Here is a 27210-nt window from a genome sequence, read left to right as displayed (position 1 = left end):
TCTATATGTGTTTCGAATACCCGAACCATAAGATTAAATCATATTTTAGGAACGTTATCATTACGAAACTTTTTTTTCGTTTTAAATTTTAAGAACCCACAATTTACAAGCTTCAAAAGTGATGGGCCAAGTCAGTCACCGAATCTCAAATGATAAGTAATGTGCGGATTTTAATCGAATCTGCGCTTTCGTAGCGTTGGTACTCGTCTCGTTTCTACTTAATTATTTGATTAATAAAGATATAGATTTGTTTGTAGGCGTCGTGGCCTAAAAGATAAGACGTCCGATGCATTCGTATCGAGCGATGCACCGGTGTTCGAATCCCGAAGGCGGGTACCATTTTTCTAATGAAATACGTACTTAACAAATGTTCACGATTGACTTCCACGGTGAATAAATAACATCGTATAATAAAAATCAAACCCGCAAAATTGTAATTTGCGTAATTACTGGTGGTAGGATCTGGTGAGTGCGCGCGGGTGGGTACCACCATCTTGCCTATTTCTGCCGTGAAGCAGAAATGCGGTTTGAAGGGTGGGGCAGCTGTTGTAACTATACCTGAGACCTTAGAACTTATATCTCAAGGGCAAGGGTGGCGCATTTACGTTGTGGATGTCTATGGGCTCCAGTAACCACTTAACACCAGGTGGGCTGTGAGCTCGTCCACCTATCTAAGCAATAGAAAAAATACTTATAAACAACAAATATTACGACACACTTACTAATTCAATAAACGAACAGTATACAGGCATTGAAATAAAAAACAAACGGGTTCAAAAACATATTTTCAGACTTTGACGATCGTAAAGTTTTTAGTACTTATTCTCTTCGAATATCCCTAAAAATTGTTTCGAACATCCTATACCTACTAAAAAGGTCGGGTTTGACGTCGGATCTAAAAAAATCAAAGGCTAAGTGTATCTTGCTTTGAGTATTTGTGCTTAAGTCTATATTTGAGAATGGAATTATTAATATGAGGAATGTTATAAGTTGTTACTATGAAAACAATTTTAATTGTCCTTTAAGACCACTTGACATTAAAATTTATAAGATAGCCTAGCGTAAGGGGATCCCACTGTTTAATGTAATGAAGTTTCAACACATATCATTTAATTGAACCGTAGCTATACTGAGGTCACATATTTGAAAATAAATATGTGTAGCCTCTATAAACTCTATATGATTTATGACATAAATCTTAAAAGAGGTTATAATAAATTATACAGGTGACATAAATGATATTTTAAATATTGAAACATTAAAAGAAGAAACACTAGAAACATTTTGAATATTGAAACATATGAAACATAAGAACTGTTGAAGCAATAGCTTTAAATGTTGATGCTCTTTATAGAGTAACTTAGTTTGCCTATAGTGAAACTTTCTTTAATGATGAATAAAATAATACATAAAAAAATATAACTTATTATAACCTCTTTTAAGATCTATGTCATAAATCTTAAAGAGGTTACATATATATATAATACTTTGGTATATATATAATACTTATTTATTTGTATAAAGAATGTAGCTTCAATTCGTAGTACCGTAGCTACGTAGCCGCTATAACAAAGCGTAGCTGCTACAGACGTAGTCAACACAGAAATTAATTAAAATTGCGCATAAACTATTACCACAATATCCAAACCTGGAATGATCCTGAACTTCATGTAACTATATTTTAAAAAAATCTGTCTGTAATTGCGTCGTATAAAATCTCCTCTACTTAATCTCACATACTATTTTTCCTCAATTCAGGTAATGGTTTGGTCTATCCTAATAGAATATTCAAGACGTCGTTAATAGTACATCGCAACATGCCTGCTGTATCTTTTTCAGATGTTCTGTAAAGAAAACGGTTATCTGGAATATATCGCTTTTAGGGATAAAACTGCCTATTGTACTCTCTCTTTCTCCTCTCTTTCTCTCTTCCCTCTCTCTCTTCTCTCTTTCTTCACTCTCTCTTCTCTCTCTTTGTATTTCGATCGCTAGGTATCAAGATTGAATTACAACCATTTACCGTCACCGTTAGCGGCAGACAGCGGCTTAGATTTTACTCTGTCTATCGGGGCATTAAAAAAAACCTATTTCGTGAATTCCTCCAAGCTATATTTATAGTACCCTTGATAGAGCTGAGGTAAGTCGAGGAAGTTGAAATTTCTAGGTAACCTTAGAATACAAAATGTGTTTTTTATGTTTTATTTTTACTTCACAATAACTGTATTCTGTGGCTTGTGGGTAAGCCAAGGAAACAATTCATGGAGCGGATGCCGCATAATCCTACATTTTGCGGTCGTTACGTTAAATATTTTAGGAATTTACAGGCTACTTACTGTGTGCAGACCGTAAACACGCTTCGTAATTACGTATATGTTACTAAGCAACATCACAGAACCCACACTTAAGTAGAAAAAATATATATAAAGACTCATAACGCATTATGTATGCTTTATAGAAATTAGACTGACTTGGCGGTGTAGCAGTCAGAGGCTCTGACTGTTACGCCGAGGGTTGAGGGTTCGATTTCCAGATCGGGCAAACGTTTGTGTGATGAACATGTTTATTTTCTCTTTGTTTAGGTGTTTATTATCTATATATGTGTATATTTAAATTAGGGTCGGATAACATGCGTGAATTATCTTATACCTTTAAACTCCCGTCATGACTTACGCGAGTGTGGTGTTCGCTCACGCGGCCCGCACGCACATAGACACCCTTCAATCTCTACAATCCCGCTTTTGCAGGTTAGCCGTCGGAGCTCCGTGGTTCGTGAGGAACGTTGACCTACACGACGACCTGGGCCTCGAATCTATACAGAAATTCATGAAGTCAGCGTCGGAACGGTACTTCGATAAGGCTATGCGTCATGATAATCGCCTTATCGTAGCCGCCGCTGACTACTCCCCGAATCCTGATCATGCAGGAGCCAGTCACCGTCGACGCCCTAGACACGTCCTTACGGATCCATCAGATCCAATAACCTTCGCACTAGACGCCTTCAGCTCTAGGAGCAGGCTTAGGGACCTCGGTAACCGTACTCGTCGAACTCGACAAAGAGTCCGCCGTGCAACCTAACCCATGAATCAGCTCGCTGAGTTTCTCGCCGGATCTTCTCAGCGGGTCGCGATTCCGATCCGGTAGTAGATTCATTCGCGAAGCAGCTGCTCTTGAGCTGTTAGGTCTCCTTCGGAGGCGCTCGGGTAGCTGTTAGCAAATCCCACCCCTCCTGGCTGAGCCTTTGCTCGCCCACCTGTCCTGGTGAAACTGGAAAGGCCTCCGGGCCACCAGTAATCCTTCAATCATAAAAAAAAAAAAAAAAAAAAAAAAAAAAAAAAAAAAAAAAAAAAAAAAAAAAAAAAAAAAAAAAAAAAAAAAAAAACCTTTAAACGAGCAATTCGTGCATATATATATATCTAATCTGAATCTCGGAAACGGCTCCAACAATTTTAAAATTTAGTATACAGAGGATTTCGAGGGCGATAAATCGATCTAGTTACGATTTATTCAATATTCGCGTTGGCGCAAAAATTGGCGTTATAAAAAAAAAAAAAACGAGCAAAGCTCGGTCATCATCTAGTTTATTTAATTATTTATTGTACTATCTACAAATGCAGCTATCTATCTTTTGCTTTTAAATAATTTGTCCACTTTTTTGTGCGTGTGTGTATGTGTTATCTGTATTCCTAGCAGGCTTATAATGTTTTTGTTTAAACAAGGCTTATGTATTTAAAGGATTCGTTTAATACTATACCCAAACTTGGCTTGAGACAATAAGATATAGAAAATTGGTACGTGCTCCTCAGGATCAAACTTTTTACTGAGCTGTTTGTGTTTGTTTGATTTAACGTTAGACTATGAACGGGTAGGCGAGAGGCATGTGCAAAATATGTATTATCGATTCACATATTTATTTAATTCTGGTATAATTTAACTTAACCAAGCAGACATTTCTTACTGATGGTAGGACCTCTTGTGAGTTCGCACGGGTAGGTACCATCACCCTGCTTATTTCTGCCGTGAAGCAGTAATGCGTTTCGGCTTGAAGGGTAGGGCAGCCGGTGTAACTATACTGAGACCTTAGAACTTATATCTCAAGGTTGTTGGCATATTTACGTTGTACATGTCTATGGGCTCCACTTAACATCAAGTGGGCTGTGAGATCGTCTACCCGTATAAGCAAAAAAAAAAAAATCAATGAAGAAGGAGATCCTTACACGGTAGTGGAATTGGATTGGTCACATATAAAGAAAGCCCGATACCCACCTATCCAAGAGAGCGCTGACCTAGAAAGTGGCAAAAGGAAGAGAGGCTGTCTCAGAACAACTTGGCGTCGCTCGGTGGAGCAGGAGCTAGGTGTCTTAGGCATGACGTTGGAGGAGCTAGAACAGACCCAAGACCAATGTAAATGGAAGGATTTGATTCGAGTCCTACACCCCAGCAGAGGGTAATAGGAAAGAAAGACAAGAGAGAGTTATAATTTAAGAAATCACTTAAGTATACTAAATATATTTGCGTTAATATTTATGATAGGACATAACGTGAGCTGAGTTCTACCTAGTGACATGAGGTCAGAACCCCAATTTCGACTGTCATAATGGTCAAAATCGAATGCATGAATTTTTTACGTTAGAAATTTTGTATTTTGTATCAGCTTCTCAACAGCAACTAACCTATTTTCATGTTTGACGTTCTGTTTATTGTGTCATTGACATTGTCATTGACATGTCGACGTTTGTACTCGAACAAATTGCTTTTGTAATTTGAAACCTGAAATTAATGAAATATTCATCTCGAGTTGCTCTTTTTTTTTGGTAGATTCCACGAAAGGTCTATAATTAGAATTGCAAATGAGAGTCATGATTACGAATTACGTCCATCGGCGGGTAATTTACGGCGTATCCCTTTAATTATTCGGCGGGACTCTTTAATAACATTATTAAGCAGGAAGATTTTAGTATCTATTACTTTTAAATGTTTATTTTAAATAAATATTGGACATTGTCATAAATAAGGAACAAACAGTAATAATTTTTCAAAATTACCGCGCAATATTTTTCAGAATACTTCTCTGAGTAATTTCACTACGGGCTACGTCATTTGTGGTCAAATAGAAAATATACAAACGAGTATATAGATCGTACATTATTGTACAACGATTAGCTTTTCTTGTCGTTATATTTGCGTTTTAATTAGGACTCAGCGTGATGTTAACAAATTATTAGAAATATTACATTTTACACAGTGATTTAAAATTAAAATAATTTATGAAACTGCATGATCATTTTAATTTAAGTAAAATACCTTAAACCGTATTTATAATATATATTATATACATTTTATTAACTACTATATATGTTCACTAAAGTCTCCACCGTGAATATATCACATCAAATACATACTTCAAAACGTTAAATGAGGAAACACAAGGCCCATTGTTATCATAGCTAACAAAAATACGTAAACTTTTCCTTGTTACTTCACGTTGCTAATGAAAACACATTAATAAATCTTGTTCGTGTCTTTCTAATCAAAACCGAATGGCGGAATAAATTGGAATACCGACGTATGTACCTCGCTGTTCAACATTAGTCTTAATGCTCTTCCGAGGGGGTCTGAAATAGCTCCGAAGTCTCGCTCTGCTGATGAAGAGGTGTAAAACATACATGAGTTTATTACAGGGCTTAGTGGAAAATTACGTTTATAACATTTGGCTAACCGTCAAGAACATTTACTAATTTAAATTAAGAGAGAGAGAGAGAGAGAGAGAGAGAGAAACAGAGAGAGAAAGAGAGAGAGAGAGAGAACATACTTTATTGCACACCTAAACACGATTAGCATTTGAAAACAGTACACAAGCAGATACATTGTTACAATAGGAGGTCTTATCGCTAATGTGACTCCGCGCGGGTAGGTACCACCACCCTGCCTATTTCTGCCGTGAAGCAGTAATGCGTTTCGGTTTGAAGGGTTGGGCAGCCCTTGTAACTATATTGAGACCTTAGAACTTATATCACAAGTTGGGTGGCGCATTTACGTTGTAGATGTCTATGGGCTCCAGTAACCAATTTCCATCAGATGGGCTGTGAGCTCGTCCACCCATCTAAGCAACAAAAAAAAGCGATCTCTTCCAGACACCTCTTAATCAACAGAAATTCTGGAAAAGGTAAAGATACAGCAGATATGTTGCGGTGTACTATTAATAACACATTATTCAAGAAAATACAAACATACAATAAATATGCCATTAAATATAATATACATACATACAATAAATAGATATATGCCATTAAATATAATATGAAATCACTATTTGATTTATATTCCAATATACATACGTACACCTAATAAATCAACAGTATGGATAAAGGATAAACAAGCAAACAACAGTAGGCGGATAAGTAATGTTCCTTCACCATTGTTTTAAAGCAGTTAAAAGTTTAATTAAGTAAAAATAAATACTAGTAATGATTTTTTGTTATTCTTTATTAGAGCCATACACCTATTAGGTTAAGTCAGCTACTGGTAATGATTTTAATAAATAACTTAATTTATGTCATGTGTCAAATGTAATAATAATAATAATAATCGGTTTTTTGGTCGTCTTATAAAGGTCTTAAAAAGCCATTTATCAGGCGGAAACAAAATCCGAGCGTTTAATGGTTGGGTCATGCCTATGTTAACATATTCCTTTGGCATACTAAGGTGGACGCAATCAGAGCTGGACGTACTGGACAGAAAAGTCAGGCGATTGTTAACGGCATACAGAATGCATCATCCACGTTCGTCTGTAATGAGGTTGTATATTCCTCGGAAATGTGGGGGTCGTGGTATTTTGAATGCCAAGGATCTACATAACCGAGAGATATACAACCTTAGGGAATATTTCCTTAAGATGAACGTGAATATGTATCGGGATGTCGTTGCAGTCGATAAGGGGCTAACTCCGCTATCCTTAGCTAACGGGAATTGGAAGAGGCTGAAGGTAGAGGGTATTTCAGATCGCATAACCGTATGGAGGAGCAAGGAGTTACACGGTAGGTTCTACCGGGCTCTCACAGGGCCTGATGTAGACCAATTAGCTTCCGTGGCCTGGTTACGATTCAGTAACCTCTTTGGGGAAACTGAAGGTTTTATCTTTGCAATTATGGACGAAGTTATCATGACGAACAACTACCGGAAATATATACTAAAGGATGGGACGGTCGACATTTGTCGGGCATGCCACCGTCCGGGAGAGTCTATTAGACATATTGTTTCTGGCTGTTCTCGGTTTGCTAACGGCGAGTACTTGCATAGACATAACCAAGTGGCTAGGATTATCCATCAACAACTTGCTCTGAAATATGGTTTTCTTGATTCTGCTGTACCTTATTACCAATACCAACCTCAACCAGTTCTTGATAATGGTCATGTTACGCTCTACTGGGACCGATCTATTATCACGGATAGGTATATTGTTGCCAATAAACCTGATATTGTGATAATAGATCGATCTGCGCGTCGAGCAGTGTTGGTTGATGTCACCATTCCTCATGACGAGAACCTCGTGAAGGCAGAAAAGGACAAATTAATAAAATATTTAGACCTGGCCCACGAGACTACCGCCATGTGGCATGTTGATTCAACCATCATTGTTCCAATAGTTGTATCGGTACACGGCTTGATAGCGAAAAGTTTCGATCAACATCTTAAGAAACTTTCGTTATCCAGCTGGGTTAAGGGCCTAATACAGAAAGCAGTTATCCTCGATACTGCACGCATTGTGAGGAGGTTTCTCACTCTGGAGTCCTAACTACTGGTGGCTTGTGTCGTAGACACCGCCATCAGCGGCAATCTATTTTTATATAGTGTTTTTTAAAAATTGTATTTCTAATCTTTTTTTTAAAAAATATTATGTAATTAATAAGATTTTAAATAAATATAAACAAATAATAATAATAATACATTTTAAGAATCTGGAAAATGAACAAAGTCTACATTGTACCACTGTTGCTATCCAGTACAGGCGTTATACCTAAACACCTACTCCAATCTTTAAAAATATTAAACATAGCAGAAAACGCGTACATGACCATGCAAAAAGCCGCAATATTAAACACATGCCGTATAGTCCGTCAATTCATGCAGGAAGACTTAAATATTCTGCAAGTAGAAAATGAAGCTCACTTGGCATAGGCCCGTGATCTTCATTATACCGAAATATCTTAAGTATTTCGAGAAACACAATACAAGAATATAATAATAATAATAATAATAAATGTATGTAGACACATTCAAAACACGGCTATTGTTATGTGATTACCACAGTCGATGAGCTGATTACGATCGTACTTTCCGAGAAATTTTCGCACTGAAATTTCAATTACATTAAAACAATAACCAACTTAGCCTTCAAGCAAGAACGCTTATGATCTTTACAGCAGAGTGATGGTACTCTTTATATAGAATAGTCTTAGGCTCCAACTCGCTAACATTCAAGTTATCGTCTAGATTTTCATTAGTTTTTCGAACGCCACCCAAAAACTTGAAAACCAATTAGATTAGACTTAAAATTAATCCGATATGTTTATCGCATTACGATCAGTTAGGTACAACACGTCGTATATAATAAAAAACAATTTTGATTGTTTAATCTCTTAATTTAAAAGTTAATTTTATTAAAAATATTTTTTTTTGTGTATCTCAGGAATGTGGACAAGATAGGACTATCATAACAAATTACGTTATTATTTTAGCAACGTTTCGGTCTTTTATTAGACCTTCATCAGGCATCTGAAAATTACACGTAATTGATAACCAACAATACCAAAAACAACAATTGTCGACACTACCATATTTACCATAATATGAATTTAAATAATCACTATCCTACACTGCACAATTGTCTTAGACATCAGAAAATAACACAAATCTACAAAGCCGCTAAATCAGTTATTTACTATTTTTGACCTTGGAAACAAAGCCAACACGACATATAAAATTGCTATTATGTGACAAAGGTTAGCCCACTATCGAAACTTCAGTACATAGACTATACTTTACAATATTTTATACTAGCGCCAACCACGCTGAGTATCAAATTAAAATTTTATAATAATTATGGACGACAATATTGATAATAGTTAATTTTATTTCTTGCATTTTCGTTTTATAGCTTACTATGTATCTACGTAGTTCATAAATATAGATTTTATAATTAGACTTTTCTTGGTCACTCGTACGATTTAGATGTGAAGTGAGTTATGACTGAACCTTAAAATTAGTTTTGATAATGTCTTAGACTCGGACAATTAATTACAATAGCATCAACAAAAGTACGTACAGTCAGGTTTGTTTGATTATGAAATTAATCAATTAAAATTCCAAGTTTATGTCGTAAAAGGCGACTAAGAAGCTTTCTAACTATTGCGCTACGATACTGCGGTTTGTTATCTGGAGGTGGCGAGTTTTTGGTACCTTACGAGCAGATACACAATTCTAATGAATCCTGAATGGATTAATCGTGTTTTTATTGAGAAGCGAGAGAATCCGTTCTTGAATACAATTAAGACTTTGAACTTTTTCTTTGAGGTTTTATGTGTAATGTAAAAAAACCACGGTAGCCACTTAATGCCTGAGAGATCGTGAGATGTCTATCTCAAAAACAGCCACTAACTATGTTTTTGATTTATCAGATTATGGCTTAGCACAGGGAAGGAAAACATAGAACTGATGGCTGATTTAAAAAAAATGCAAAATACAATAGTTGTATATCTGAACCAACATAGGAAAAAAGAAGGTTTCCAATCCTCAAGTATCATGTAGATATTTGTTACGCACGCTAACCTCGGGCTACATTTGCTAATACTCAATAAAGACCCAATATTTCATCATAGCCGTAAATATTCCCAAGTATGATGTCATCGTTTCCTCGTACTGACATTATGTTAATAGCACTGTAAATATTCATATATATATTGCTAAAACGTTAGAAAGTTTCCATTTTCGATATTTAAGATTTTTATTAAAAACTGTTGTCTGTAAAGTCGGTTTACTGACGATAGTTGAACGTGACAACGTCATAAGAAAATACTGATGGAATGGTTTCATTTTTGAATTATCGTTGCTATAAACAATTGACACCACATTCACTTTTCACTGAACTTCATACTTGACGAAAACATGTAAATGTATTATTGTATAGCAACTGTCCACGCGGATGCATCGCTCACTCAAGTAGGAGAGAGACAGATGTCGAACGCTGCCGAACGCGGAGGCGATTGTGCCTCTTTGTCGCTCGTTGCGCGCTCTCGCTTGCACTTCAAGCCTTAAATGGAACGCCTCAGTTCGAGGTAACGCAGCATGAGTCATGTTTTGTCGTGCGTGCAGCCGGCTCAATCGAATTATAAGACGTTGACACGTCAAAAAAAAAATCGCAATTCAGTAATCGTTAAGAATCATCTACCACGTCTACGAAGTAATTTCATTATCCCAGCTTAATTAAGAATTCGAGATACCGTATGCGTCTACATTATAGAGACTATTGACATTTAACACTCATCGACCTCCAGGCTGAAGCCTCCAATGACCTTCATTTCAGTGTCAAGTACCTATAATGCGAAAACGACGTGTCTTCCATATGTGAAATGTTTCTGTTTAATTAAGTTAATGTAGGCGTATTACATAGAAAAACTGATGTTACATTATCTATACTAATCTATACTAATATTATAAAGAGGAAAGATTTGTTTGTTTGTTTTTATTGAATAGGCTCCGAAACTACTGAACCGATTTGAAAAATTCTTTCACTGTTTGGAAGCTACATTATTCCCAAGTAGTACAGGCTATAACATGTTTTGAAAAAAATTAGGGATCCTTACTAAAACTCCAATAATGTAATCCAAGGTGTAAAAAAATTACATAAAATAAAAATCTTTACATCGCGTGCCCTGCGAAAACTATTGATGATAGAATAAAATAATGTACTACGACTTTGTAGAACACATTATTATTTACAAAAAGTGTCACGACAGCATATGTCTAACTATTATAGTTATGCCGCAAAAAGTGTTCTTTTTTTAAAAAAAGTAATACGACGTCGTTGAAATTTCTGTTAAAGACCCGAGCGGAGACGGAGCGGGCCGCTAGTAATTGATAACAGTAATAATTTTGGAGAATTTCTAGTGTATTACGTATCGAGTGATGTGACTATCCCGGGATTCATCGAAATTTTAACGAAAGGCAGTGGCTTGGCTCTGTCCCTAGCATTTCGTTGACATCCATGAGCGATAGTTACCACTGACCATCAGGTGGGCCGTATCCTCGTCTGCATATAAGGGCAATAAAAATATTCACATCTAATCAGGTAATTATTTTTTCAAGTAAATACGTGCCATTGTTAGAGGGCATATTGGCGGCAAATTTAGGTAGCCCGCCTATTTCAGCCGCAAGGAAGTCACGTTTTCAAGCGTCAAGCAGTTGTACTACACGATTAAGATTGAGTTCATATCTTAAAATAAGATACCGCTAAGTAAATAGATTTCATTTGCCTATCTAAAGCTATTTACAAAACCCAAACGTAGTTTATAAGATAGGTGTCGCTTATTGGGTGGGCCTTCAACATACCCGGCACCGGGCTTTAACATCTTTGGGCACCAGCTGCAAGATACCCTGAGCACCTCATCGGTGCGATGAGCTAGTTACATCTTCGGCCCCCATCAAGAAAAAAAAGGGTTTATAAAATATTTTCTTTGAATTTCACGAGTCGCAGATATAATTAAAACTATTTTTACAATTTTTTATGGTCACTATGTTATTTCCGTCATTAACTCATACTTTCCAGTTACACTTTACAGTTACAGTGGTCACCAACGACGACATAAGATAATTAGCGGACCAGACAGACGTCCTATGAATGCATACACAAAAATTCATTCAAGTTGATCCAGCCGTTTAGTTGCAGTATAGATAAATAACCGACTGAAGCGCCATCTGCCGGACTGATTTGTGAATCTAAACCATCCAGGGCGCCACGCAAACGCATACAAAAAAACTCACTCAAATCGGTCCAGCCGTTTAGGAGGGGTTCAATGACATACACACGTACAGTAGAATTATATACTTATATATAAGGATAATAATTATTTTCCTGATACCGATTCACAATCTGTTTGACTCCGGTTAATTAAGAAGATTAAACTATGAGTCGTCGATTCAAAGACCTCGCCCCTAAGCGCGTAGAATATTAAGCCGATGTAATATGGTAATTAACTGATTTCGTGTTTTACATTTCAAAAGGTTCATCATGAATCGCGTCGCGTCACTTCGTAGCGATTTCGTAGTAAAATGTCTACGTAATAATGAATGAATCAATTGAACGATTTTACTGTCTCATTAACGAGTCCACATAATTAGAAATATGGATAATAAATAGAACGGTTAATAAATAGAAATATGGATTAATGTGAAGAATATAACAAAAAAAGTATTTTTCGAATGCTACATTTTATGGATCACACTTTACGATCTGTAGTCAATTATCCGAGATGCGAAGTATGTTTAATAATTATGAGTTTTCTTGTTATAAACAGGCAGGTTGGTGGTTGAAACTTACCCCAATGGACTCATATGTCCTACTGTTAAAAAAGGAGCATATTTTTTTTGTAATTGAAATAAAATGAAGGTCCAGTAGAACTCAAACAAAACAGTATTTTATGAACGAAATTGAAAGTAAATACCACCTGTCCGTGCGTGAAATTGAACATTACTTCGTGATTCTGAGATCATAAATCACTGTGGAACAGCGAACGCCGATGTGGGTGGTATGAGACAAGAAACAGATATTTATTTACTAAAGTACGCTACCCACGTGCGAAATGTGAAGGATTTGTTTTACGGCTATTCTGCTAAGGGATTTATATGGGCACGATAATATTCAACAGAACTGACAAATTGAATTTGATATTAATTAAATTTGTGTAATAGTCTTTGTATCGTTTGAGTTGCGTCAGATTAGCTCACGCAGTCCATTGATTGTTAAAAAGATATGCATGATATGACTAGTAGACATCTCAGAGTAATTCCAGAGTATAGACGTCTCAAAGTAATTCCACTGCCCCTTTTGAGATAGAGTAATAATAGCTGGGAACAAATCACGCACGGTCATCAATATAGGATTCGCTGTGTTATGGCTATCAGAGATTGATACATAATATACTTTATACGTTTAAATATATACATAAATAAATAATGAACACCCAGAAAAATAGCAAACAAACCTGTGCACTACACAATGGTTGTCCGATGTGGGAATCGAACCCACGACCCTCGCCGCAATAGTCAGGGTCAGTCAAAATATAAATTATAATAGAAAATATAGAAATGACGATGAGATATAGAAATTACCTTATTAATTACCTTTTTATATAGAAAAATAAAACTTGAAATTCGTTCCAAAAGAGACGGAAAAATCGGTGAATATATAAAAATAGACTCTCACAATCGAACTACCCCCTGTTTTTCAATATTTCAAAATAAGAGACCGTTCAAAAACAACCAAAGACGTGTTTTCATTTGTGAGATAGTGAGCGATCTCACGAATGCACTTTGTGAAATAGCTTTTCCTTCGCCAGAAAATACATCTGCAGCTTGTTCGCTGATTACTTTTTCCGATCGATTGTTTTATTACTCTAGTCGTTCGATATCCAAGTTTCAATCAGTATTTAGTATTCGGGATCAAGGTAAATTTGTCCTTGTCTGTGTTTGATTCTGTCACTCAAGACAAAAGTCGAGCTTCGATTAATATTTGATATTTACGCAGCTGATTTAGATAATCAGTGCCTGCGTGCGGGATTCAAACACCGACACAGTGATATCGCTCGACACGAGTTCAACACTTTGCGGAAAAGGGACAGAAGATCCCTTCTTAATCCCCCACGAAAAACCAAATCTCGAAACTTTATTAGCTGATTTAAATTAGCTCCTCAATACACAATAATATTCATGATGAACCTTTTGAAATGTAAAACACGAAATCAGTTAATTACCATATTACATCGGCTTAATATTCTACGCGCTTAGGGGCGAGGTCTTTGAATCGACGACTCATAGTTTAATCTTCTTAATTAACCGGAGTCAAACAGATTGTGAATCGGTATCAGGAAAATAATTATTATCCTTATATATAAGTATATAATTCTACTGTACGTGTGTATGTCATTGAACCCCTCCTAAACGGCTGGACCGATTTGAGTGAGTTTTTTTGTATGCGTTTGCGTGGCGCCCTGGATGGTTTAGATTCACAAATCAGTCCGGCAGATGGCGCTTCAGTCGGTTATTTATCTATACTGCAACTAAACGGCTGGATCAACTTGAATGAATTTTTGTGTATGCATTCATAGGACGTCTGTCTGGTCCGCTAATTATCTTATGTCGTCGTTGGTGACCACTGTAACTGTAAAGTGTAACTGGAAAGTATGAGTTAATGACGGAAATAACATAGTGACCATAAAAAATTGTAAAAATAGTTTTAATTATATCTGCGACTCGTGAAATTCAAAGAAAATATTTTATAAACCCTTTTTTTTCTTGATGGGGGCCGAAGATGTAACTAGCTCATCGCACCGATGAGGTGCTCAGGGTATCTTGCAGCTGGTGCCCAAAGATGTTAAAGCCCGGTGCCGGGTATGTTGAAGGCCCACCCAATAAGCGACACCTATCTTATAAACTACGTTTGGGTTTTGTAAATAGCTTTAGATAGGCAAATGAAATCTATTTACTTAGCGGTATCTTATTTTAAGATATGAACTCAATCTTAATCGTGTAGTACAACTGCTTGACGCTTGAAAACGTGACTTCCTTGCGGCTGAAATAGGCGGGCTACCTAAATTTGCCGCCAATATGCCCTCTAACAATGGCACGTATTTACTTGAAAAAATAATTACCTGATTAGATGTGAATATTTTTATTGCCCTTATATGCAGACGAGGATACGGCCCACCTGATGGTCAGTGGTAACTATCGCTCATGGATGTCAACGAAATGCTAGGGACAGAGCCAAGCCACTGCCTTTCGTTAAAATTTCGATGAATCCCGGGATAGTCACATCACTCGATACGTAATACACTAGAAATTCTCCAAAATTATTACTGTTATCAATTACTAGCGGCCCGCTCCGTCTCCGCTCGGGTCTTTAACAGAAATTTCAACGACGTCGTATTACTTTTTTTAAAAAAAGAACACTTTTTGCGGCATAACTATAATAGTTAGACATATGCTGTCGTGACACTTTTTGTAAATAATAATGTGTTCTACAAAGTCGTAGTACATTATTTTATTCTATCATCAATAGTTTTCGCAGGGCACGCGATGTAAAGATTTTTATTTTATGTAATTTTTTTACACCTTGGATTACATTATTGGAGTTTTAGTAAGGATCCCTAATTTTTTTCAAAACATGTTATAGCCTGTACTACTTGGGAATAATGTAGCTTCCAAACAGTGAAAGAATTTTTCAAATCGGTTCAGTAGTTTCGGAGCCTATTCAATAAAAACAAACAAACAAATCTTTCCTCTTTATAATATTAGTATAGATTAGTATAGATAATGTAACATCAGTTTTTCTATGTAATACGCCTACATTAACTTAATTAAACAGAAACATTTCACATATGGAAGACACGTCGTTTTCGCATTATAGGTACTTGACACTGAAATGAAGGTCATTGGAGGCTTCAGCCTGGAGGTCGATGAGTGTTAAATGTCAATAGTCTCTATAATGTAGACGCATACGGTATCTCGAATTCTTAATTAAGCTGGGATAATGAAATTACTTCGTAGACGTGGTAGATGATTCTTAACGATTACTGAATTGCGATTTTTTTTTTGACGTGTCAACGTCTTATAATTCGATTGAGCCGGCTGCACGCACGACAAAACATGACTCATGCTGCGTTACCTCGAACTGAGGCGTTCCATTTAAGGCTTGAAGTGCAAGCGAGAGCGCGCAACGAGCGACAAAGAGGCACAATCGCCTCCGCGTTCGGCAGCGTTCGACATCTGTCTCTCTCCTACTTGAGTGAGCGATGCATCCGCGTGGACAGTTGCTATACAATAATACATTTACATGTTTTCGTCAAGTATGAAGTTCAGTGAAAAGTGAATGTGGTGTCAATTGTTTATAGCAACGATAATTCAAAAATGAAACCATTCCATCAGTATTTTCTTATGACGTTGTCACGTTCAACTATCGTCAGTAAACCGACTTTACAGACAACAGTTTTTAATAAAAATCTTAAATATCGAAAATGGAAACTTTCTAACGTTTTAGCAATATATATATGAATATTTACAGTGCTATTAACATAATGTCAGTACGAGGAAACGATGACATCATACTTGGGAATATTTACGGCTATGATGAAATATTGGGTCTTTATTGAGTATTAGCAAATGTAGCCCGAGGTTAGCGTGCGTAACAAATATCTACATGATACTTGAGGATTGGAAACCTTCTTTTTTCCTATGTTGGTTCAGATATACAACTATTGTATTTTGCATTTTTTTTAAATCAGCCATCAGTTCTATGTTTTCCTTCCCTGTGCTAAGCCATAATCTGATAAATCAAAAACATAGTTAGTGGCTGTTTTTGAGATAGACATCTCACGATCTCTCAGGCATTAAGTGGCTACCGTGGTTTTTTTACATTACACATAAAACCTCAAAGAAAAAGTTCAAAGTCTTAATTGTATTCAAGAACGGATTCTCTCGCTTCTCAATAAAAACACGATTAATCCATTCAGGATTCATTAGAATTGTGTATCTGCTCGTAAGGTACCAAAAACTCGCCACCTCCAGATAACAAACCGCAGTATCGTAGCGCAATAGTTAGAAAGCTTCTTAGTCGCCTTTTACGACATAAACTTGGAATTTTAATTGATTAATTTCATAATCAAACAAACCTGACTGTACGTACTTTTGTTGATGCTATTGTAATTAATTGTCCGAGTCTAAGACATTATCAAAACTAATTTTAAGGTTCAGTCATAACTCACTTCACATCTAAATCGTACGAGTGACCAAGAAAAGTCTAATTATAAAATCTATATTTATGAACTACGTAGATACATAGTAAGCTATAAAACGAAAATGCAAGAAATAAAATTAACTATTATCAATATTGTCGTCCATAATTATTATAAAATTTTAATTTGATACTCAGCGTGGTTGGCGCTAGTATAAAATATTGTAAAGTATAGTCTATGTACTGAAGTTTCGATAGTGGGCTAACCTTTGTCACATAATAGCAATTTTATATAAATAAATAAAAATAAGATAAATTTCGTTGAACAAAACATAAGTATAATTCACGATTAAAATTCGAATATGTTTAACTGTGTTCTCACAACTTGTTCACAGAGTCGACAGAGCGGAAAATTACACAAATTATTATTACTAAGTGTTGAACGCAAATAGAATAAAACATTCAAAAGGTTTCACACATTCTGACTCTCTGTTTGAAAAGTACAGTTTTAAATAAAATTGGCGAGAACATTTTAATTTCTGTTCTAAATTCAAACAATTTCGGTATCGGTATTATACTAAAATATGGAGATGGATGGATGGAGAATTTGGAAGATGTAGATATATATTAAATAGTGGACGCAGAATTCATTAATATTAACTAAATAGAGCCGCATGTCACTATTAGTGCTAAAATATCATATTACGAAACTAAATTATTCATTTCCATTAGTTACATGATATATGTATGATTTATAAGATATTAGTTTCTTCCGTATTTTCTAATTAAAATGATTTCTACGGCTTAGGTTCGCTTTTTTTTACTGCCATTATATTATTACGAGGACAGTCGTCCTTGATCATGAAAACTAAGTACTGGAAACGTCTGAATTAAATATATTTAAAATGACAATAAGAAATTCGTGATTTAACCGTAATAGTAGTTCTAATCATAATCTTTTTGATGCTTAATTTTATAATCCTCAGTTTTTTTTTTATTGTTTAGATGGGTGGACGAGCTCACAGCCCACCTGGTGTTAAGTGGTTACTGGAGCCCATAGACATCTACAACGTAAATGCGCCACCCACCTTGAGATATAAGTTCTAAGGTCTCAGTATAATTACAACGGCTACCCCACCCTTCAAACCGAAACGCATTACTGCTTCACGGCAGAAATAGGCAGGGCGGTGGTACCTACCCGTGCGGACTCACAATAGGTCCTACCACCAGTGATTACGCAAATTATAATTTTGCGGGTTTGATTTTTATTACACGATGTTATTCCTTCACCGTGGAAGTCAATCGTGAACATTTGTTAAGTACGTATTTCATTCGAAAAATTGGTACCCGCCTGCGGGACTCGACCGGTGCATCGCAATAACGAATGCACCGGACGCCTTATCCTTTAGGCCACGATGACTTGATATAATATAAATTTGTATAATTTAGATCAAGTAAATTTTAAGTTGACCGATTATAACAGTACCAAAAACGATTAAAGTATCGTGAACGCGTTAACGTTGTATTTTATTTTATGAGTAAATTTCATCTCTATTAAGAGATAATTATATAAAATCAGCCTTAAATCTCATAGAACATCAAAACAAATATCTGCCGACAAAACGTTCTTGCCTCGAAGAGCTACACGCCATAAAACCAAATGACGCACCCCAGAGAGTGATATTACCGAGGTCGAAGCATCTGCATGAAACCACTAAAAGTTAGTAACCGTAGTACATAAGTTCGCTCAATTTAAAATTCATGGCGTGATTTCGTTTAATATCATTAAAACAACAACTCAGTTGTTTTTTTTTAATTATGTTACAGCCTAGCCGCCGGGAAAATGAACCGCTTGTATGTAGGATTGGTAAGAAACGGTACGGAACGTATGAAAAGAGTGTGAAACGGAGCGTTAAGGTGTGAGTGAGAGAAAACGGAAAGAAAGGGAGAAAAGAATGGCAGACAGAATGACAGAGAAAAGGAAGATGGCGAAGACGGTTAGAAAATGAGCATGGCGTACATAATAAAAGTGTTAATTAATTTTAAATTATTATTATAACAGAAGATTTTGAAACATTGGAAGTTCCATTTTATGCGCTGCGATCCCTATTCTACATGTATGTATAATGACGTATATATAAATTACACTCGTGTATGTTATATGTACATGTGTGTGTATCTTAAATTCATTGGACTTCCGTTTCCTTTTCGGTTCAAAGCGAAAACTTAATCGCTGAAGGCAATAACAAAAACAGTCGCTGTCGAAGTTAAACTCTTATAGAGAAATTCGTAAATTCAATTTGTAGTTAAAATTTGTATGCTACTTTTCCTAATGAAACTATAAAGCCTTTTTAGAAATTTGTTGAATAACATTCATTCTTGGCGACAGACATACCTATGTCCATTGCTCCTAATCCCGTCCTATGCATAATAGGTATTATTGAGGCATACATACGTAACTGGTACGTAAATATACTAAATCTGATATATTGTGCTAGTTCTGAACAAAATCTTTTTGGACCTACAAACCAATGACGATCGCTGCATGAAAATATACCTGACTATTTATTTATATGTCGGAGACGGGTCATTAGTTTGGTAGCTAAGCGAAACGCGGCACGATTCCCGATAGATGGCAGCACGATTGCGATGTCGTCGGAACTCGGCTAACTTCGTGCTACGACAGAGCCTAGCCGATGGAGGCGCGTAGACGCCATCACACACTTACTAACCAGCCTTCTTAAAGAGCGGTGCCTCCGCCCTAAGAACTGTCATTCGTTTTAGTTTCCTAACGTCAAGAGAAGATTTCTAAATTGTTCTAAGACAACAAACGTGATTGGTGTACTCAATATTTCTCTTAGCTCGATCATCCTATTCGTCTCTATGATGTCTGACGATGGTGTTAATAGTTGTGGCTTCTCCGACATATAAATAAAAATGAATGTTCTCTGTTCATCAATAAGCCGGGAAGTCGGAGTACCAGTAAAATACGAAAGGTGGCACTTGTAGTATCAAACAATTGATATTATATTTCATTCCAATGGAGAATAGGTTATGTGTATCAAAAACACATATACGAGATAAGACATATGTTTTTGTTTTATTTATTTATTATTTCATATTTTTTAGCTTTAGCATTAGCTAGTCTAAAAAAAGCTAAGTAGCCTAAGGTCTAGGCGTTCCAGAGATTAGCCGGAACAAACAGACAGATATACAGACAGGCAGAGAGATAGACAGACAAACAAAAATTGTAAAAAATATTATTTTGGTGTATCTACCGTATATATATATATGCAGGTGGTAAAAGGCGGGTATTTCAATATTACAAACACACTCCAATTTTATTTATATGTATGGAATATATGTACATGTAATGAAACAATTGAATCCGATGTCTGTGTATACTGAAGAAAAGCAATAATTATAATAGAAAAAGGTACATACGTAACAAAAGAAGAATCTATATATATAAAAGAAAGTCGTGTTAGTTACACTATTTATAACTCAAGAACGGCTGAACTAATTTGGCTGAAAATTGGTGGGGAGGTAGCTTAGGATCAGGAGAAGGACATAGGATACATTTAACATTTTTATCACGTTTCTGTGGAATGTGACATAAAATGTGGTATAACAAAACGCAACAGATATGGAATAACAAAACGCAACTGACAGCTAAACGTAATGTAGTTTATGGTTAATTAAAATAGAAATTTTAAGTTGACGGTTGATGTGTTTATTTCGAGTTTCGATTAGCTTATTGTGCCGAGATAGGTAATCATTAAGAAAGCCATGCCGCGACAAACACGATCAAATCTTTCCCGACGAAACCGTAATGCAACTAGGATTAGAAAAATTGCGAGTGAACGGACTGAAGATAATAATAACAACAAAAATACATGGCAAATAAAGAAACATTAAAACGCTTGCTTTTTTTAATTTACATCGATTATCCAAATAAAAAATTGACCTTGCTAAAGTCAAAAGTCTGCTTATTTATTGCCTTTAAGGCGGAACAAAGTTCGCCGGGTCAGCTAGTAATATTATAGAACATAATCCAGCGATTTTTTGTTTGTGTCTTCCCGCACTTATTCGGCCTTAGCACGGATGTTCGTGAAGTTTTCATAAGTACGTGAATATTAGATCTTGAGTGAAATGTAGGCGTGTTTTTTTTGCTTCTTTTTTAAATATTATTTTAATATTATCCGACGTTCAAATTTACATAACAATTAATATTATTAGTACGAAAACAGCCCTCTCTATAACGTTTCCACGCTCAAACCACCGAAACGGCTTTAAAGAAACTCTTGGATAGAATATTGTTTACTTTTCCTCCCATTTTTGAGCACAGGCCTCCATTCACGAATTGTAAAGCGTAACACACACAGATAAATCTGCGACTGGAAAGATATTAAAGAATCTATATTAATACGTGAAGCAAAAACTTTGTATCCCTTTTTACGAAAATTTCGCGGACGGAGGATTATGAAATTTCCCACACTTAAAGAGAATATAGAGAAGGAGTGTAGAATTTCAATATTTTTTTAAATGATGCATAAAGAAATATAATAAATCAATTAAAAAACATTACACATACTACCATGTATTTAACACACACACGCATGGATACTATTTGTTTATTGTCAAACTTTTCTTATTGCTTATAGTCTTTGGTCAAATTGAGAATAGGTTAAATATTGTTTGTCTTTATTAATATTTGTCGAAAGTGTAATCTTGGCGAAATCTGTGATTATAGAATTTTATTAATCTTTGACAATAGAATCATAATAGTGTACAAACTTATAATTGGAATTAAATAAAGTCGAATTTCGACTACCGGGGCTCCACTAGTACATAGTTATTTCTCAAAGATCAATAAGGCTCTCCAGACAAGCCTATTTTTATTCATAAGTGAGTGCATACCATTTTTTAAAGACCTACCTGAATGTTGGGCCACCGGCGCACATAAGGCCCGATGCGAGTAGTTGAGTATCAGCAAGAAAATCAGTTGACGAATCGATAGCATTGTACCTGTAAAGAAACATATCAACTTAAAAACAATACTAATATCTCAGGTGCGGCTACTTACGTCGTATTCTATTTAATAGAGAAGGAAACCGGTTCTTTTCACTTACTGGTGGCAGAACCTCTTGTGAGTCCGCACGGGTAGGTATCACCACCCTGCCTATTTCTGCCGTGAAGCAGTAATGCGTTTCGGTTTGAAGGGCGGGGCACCCGCTCTAACTATACTGAGACCTTAGAACTCATAATTCATAAAAGATCAATGTAGTCAAGTCAAGATGTGGACAATCGTCTCACGACTATACTGCAAGGAAAGGAATCGAAATCCGAAATCGAAGACCTTCTATTATAGTATTATTAAATGCTGATTATATTCGTTGCGGGGGCCAAGACAAATTAGCTTTTGCTCGGATTACCTAAACGTCATAGTTCAGTTTTTTTATCAGCGGTCGCCTCTATAGATCGAAGCTACACAAGAATTTGTACATTTAGGATCGAGTAGCGGATACATCCGAAAAAAAAACAAGAAATATCCGTAACTCAAGGTCGTTGACCTTTTGAATTGTCAATTTTTTTTAAATACCAATAGTTATATGTAAGTTTTTTTTTTTTTCGAAGTCTCACCGTAGCTGGCCTGGTAGTTTTTGCGTAATGTTCGAATTTATATATTATGTTATGAAATTACTTTACGTATTTATGAGAACGGTATTACTAAAATACAAATAAACAGAACCATGTCACGTTTACATTTTGAATGTTAATCAAAGAAAATTCATTACATTTGCTTGTAATGAAATTAAGATCGTCGTACTGGAAATTTCGCGAAATAAGGACGTACACGAGATCATTATTTGAACATTTTCACTATTTTAAAATCTAATTAATTATTGAAATTAATTTATCAGCATTTATGAGGATGCTTGCGAATTGTAGAAGTGATTAAAAGCAGACTAATCTCGCGTTTAATCTTTTCAGTTATTCACTCGTCTGTGGCAATAAAAGTAAGATAATAGTGACGTGGAACATTATTAAAAGTCGTTAAATAAACGCGTAATGAAACAGCAAAGGCAACTTTAATTAATGCCCTTACTACCAAATAGTTTTAAACACATATTTTAATGAATTATGAATTTAAATGAATTAAGTCGTCGTGGCCTAAGGGATAAGACGTCCGATGCATTTGTATCGAGCGATGCACCGGTGTTCGAATCCCGCAGGCGGGTACAATTTTTCTAATGAAATACGTACTTAACAAATGTTCACGATTGACTTCCACGGTAAAGGAATAACATCGTGCAATAAAAATCAAACCCGCAAAATTATAATTTGCGTGATTACTGGTGGGAGGACCTTTTGTGAGTCCGCACGGGTAGGTACCACCGCCCCGCCTATTTCTGCCGTGAAGCAGTAATGCGTTTCGGTTTGAAGGGTGGGGTAGCCGTTGTGACTATACTGAGACCTTAGAACTATATCTCAAGGTGTGTGGCGCATTTAAGTTGTAGATGTCTATGGGTTCCAGTGACCACTTAACACCAGGTGGGCTGTGAGCTCGTCCACACATCTAAGCAATATAAAAAAAAAACAGTAAATTGATTTATGTACTGCTTATTTAATATAACCCTTTTAAATATAGTATTTATTGTATAGTATTTATACTATTTCATATAGTAAGTATTACTTATTTAATATAATATAATAACATGCCTTCCATTTGATTCGATAGAGAAGAGAGCGTATCGGATATCAATTGATCGAATATCATCGAAAGTGATATTGTTCATCTCTTTCCACTATACTGAATCAGCAGACGTTCTTTTAAATTGTTTGGTTGAATCATTCTGTTACTATCATTGCCTCTTTTTTTTATTGCTTAGATGGGTGGACTAGCTCACAGCCCACCTGGTGTTAAGTGGTTACTGGGGCCCGTAGACATCTACAACGTAAATGCGCCACCCACCTTGAGATGTAAGTTCTAAGTTCTCTGTATAGTTACAACGGCTGCCCCACCCTTCAAGCCGAAACGCGTTACCGCTTCACGGCAGAAATGGTCGGGGTGGTGGTGCCTACCCATGCGCATTCACAAGAGGTCCTACCACCAGTAATACTTTAAGTCGGCAATGTTAATTCGTTTATTTGTTCCATTAGCTCGAGTCTCAAAGCCTCTCGTCTCTAGTGTTCGAAATGTTACTTTAGCGACGTACCTATGAAGTTCTGTAATGAATTTTCTTGCTCAGTACTAACTAAGCCTTCGCTGGGACAAAAAAAACGATTAGCGGTACACATCTGATTTCACTTGGCACTACGAAATTCTTTCTTTACGAAACTTACCATTCCTGTTTATATCATGTCTGCATAAATAGCGACCCTATAAATAGTGAATTTACATGTTTACGTGTAGACACAGCCTCTGAAGGACTTAAATTGTAGAAACATCAAATCCAAATTTATTGTGGTAAAATGTCGAGCTAGACCGCATTAATTGTGGTAAAGGATCTATCTAGAACGCTATACGAATTAATTGCAAACACTATTCACTTTAAATAACAAAACAAAAGTTTCACGGATCCTACTAAACGTGAAAATTTAAATTGAAACATTCGTTCTTTACATGACTGAACAAAAACGAAATGAACTAAATATTAACTTAGATAAAAATAATACACATCACAATATATACTTAGATAAAAATAATACAAACATCACATTTCATTATGAAGAAGAAAATATTTGAGTTCGTTGCCCCTGAGTACCTCCTGCCGAATACAAAAGGCTATTTATCAACATGTCTGAAACGTACTAAATATAAACGTTTCATTCAGGTTAATGTAGGAAAGAAACATGATTGAACATCAATTTTCCATTCAGTCTAAACAATCATGAATCATGAATGAAAAAATGAAAAAAAATATTGGTATCGCATGACACCGTTGAACCCAAGACAAGGTGGAAGGATGTAGTGCTGAAGAACAAAATGGAATGCAATGTTGCTGACGAGGATGTCGAAGACAGAGCGAAGTCGAGGAGTAAAGTGAGGAAAACTGACCCCACCACCATGTGGGATAAGAGAGAGGGAGAGAGAAAGAGAGGGAGAGAGAGAGAGATACCGTTGGCAGTAAACTTTTCTTTTACTAAAATGTAGATTATGTTTTTAATAGTAAATATTGAACGGAAAATAATGAAAACGATAAACTTGAAACATGCTTTTTTATAAACCGATTGTAACGAAGTCTTTAAGCTGTTCGTTTGTCTTTAAAAACTTCAATACACTTTTTACTAAAATTCCAGCGCATACTATTTTGGACACATTCATCGGACCTTTGATGCCCTGCTGGGAAAAGGTTTCCCCTTTTTATCACATAACGTTCGATAGCCCCCATTCTCATTCTTCAGAAATGGTGATATCAAATCGAAAAAAAATCAGTTATTTTGATTTTGAACCCACTCAAATTTTCCAAAGCTGTTTCGTAATCACTACTGTCATGGATTGGCTTACAAGACATTATCTTATTTGTATTATTATTATTATTATTATTAGACGAACATCCAACCTTTTTTTTTATTACCCTTTTAGGCCGACGAGCACACGGCCCACTTAATAGTGAGTGGTTATTATCGCTCATGGACTTTAACAATGCCAGGGGCACCGCCGTCTACTAATCATATAATTAACAACTAAGTTCTTAAATTTATTTTCAACTAGCGAAACTGTAATTTATTATAAATTTCTCCACTATTTAATGGATTTTATTATACATATAACCTTCCTCTTCAATCACTCTATCTATTAAAAAAACTGCATCAAAAACCGTTGCGTAGTTTTAAAGATTTAAGCATACATAGGGACAGAGAAAGCGACTTTGTTTTATACTATGTAGTGATAAAACGAAAAAAAAAGCATTTCAATTCTAGAAAGAATTTAACCACGTTTCGTCAAATACAATCACGTTGTATAATACAAGGAAGCGATCGTTTGAAGGAAAATCTCGTACGGCCATAGAGAAGCCTTTGAAGTGCATATTAGCACAGCACTGGTCGGATATTGATTTTCCGCGTCCATTGTTCTTTCACTTCCCTGTTTTGTGTTCAAAATATTATACATGCATTATTATAATTTCATTTTAAAACTAAAAATCTATTACACTTAGCTTTACAAAGCGCTAATTGAATGCTAGGTTGAATTGAAAAAACATGACACTACGAGTAAAAATATAAACTGAGAACTTTACGATTCTTGCCACCCACGAATGTTTCAATTTAAATAATTTCATTCAAGTTTTATTATTTTAACTCAGCTTTCAGTCGATAGGTGAAAACGTAGTTGAAATAAGATCTCGTACAAATTATTTACATTGTTTAAATTGTATTAAACAGGAAAATAACTAAGTCAACAGAAAACCGATAAAATTGTGTTAAGTTTTTTTTTTCAAAATCGGTTGAGTCTCACTTGAATGACTGGAAAAAAAAGACAAATAAAACAGAGAGATTAACTCCTTGTTCTAATTTCTTGACAAAATAGAAAATTGTGACCTAGAAGTCCTTTCCTATAGTATATTCTACACACACGACAAATATGACAGTAGTTTTTTGCATTTTGTAAATTTAAAAAATGATTTTGTATGATTTTTTTATTTTTTTAAATGTACATTATAATACTTTGAAAGGCAGTGGAAATAAAATACCTTACTTATAAATGATGTTGTTTTGAGTCACGCAAATCGTTCGATGTAATTGTCTCAACCGATTACCCAATTCGCCCCATTAATGTAGAATTCTCGTAGTTTAAATCAAAGCTGAATCTACTGTGCATGCTTAGTTCGTAGAAAACACCTTCCAAATTACGTTGTACCTAGCTTTATATGCCAGATACCTAGTTATTTGTGTCGAGTGATGCGCGACCACGGAAAATGCACTCTAACATTACGTTCTACCTAAGTAAGCTTGCATCTAACATGTTTCCGCACTATTCACAAACGACTTCTACCTAAGAGACACGGAATATAAAACTAAAACTATAAGCATTTTAGAATTTCCGACTATACAGCTGGTAGTTCGAATTCAACGGTAAACATTTCGGGTTACGGCAACCCCTTAACACCGACAACGCTATGATTGAGTTAACCGATCTATTGCAATAAAAAACAAGAACACTTTCACGTAAAGTACAAGCTAAAGTAAACGTAAAAGCGTTTGAC

The 27210-nt window shown here is 35.6% G+C and overlaps 1 protein-coding gene across 2 annotated transcripts in view; it reads right to left on the bottom strand.

Annotated features, from left to right (window-relative positions):
- The window catches only part of LOC101737888 (uncharacterized), a 90052-nt gene that overhangs the window by 52209 nt on the left and 10633 nt on the right, over positions 1 to 27210 (bottom strand). For both annotated transcript variants that reach the window (XM_038012937.2, XM_062670042.1), the window contains exon 2: positions 21938 to 22027. In XM_038012937.2, the coding sequence (XP_037868865.1) occupies positions 21938 to 22022 (85 nt within the window). In that variant the 5' untranslated portion in view covers positions 22023 to 22027. The remainder of the gene's footprint in view (positions 1 to 21937; positions 22028 to 27210) is intronic.

Source organism: Bombyx mori, chromosome 9 (assembly GCF_030269925.1).
Source record: "Bombyx mori chromosome 9, ASM3026992v2".
NCBI lineage: Eukaryota > Metazoa > Arthropoda > Insecta > Lepidoptera > Bombycidae > Bombyx > Bombyx mori.
The sequence above is the reverse complement of the archived record's forward strand: the minus strand, read 5'-3'. Positions and strand labels throughout refer to the sequence as shown.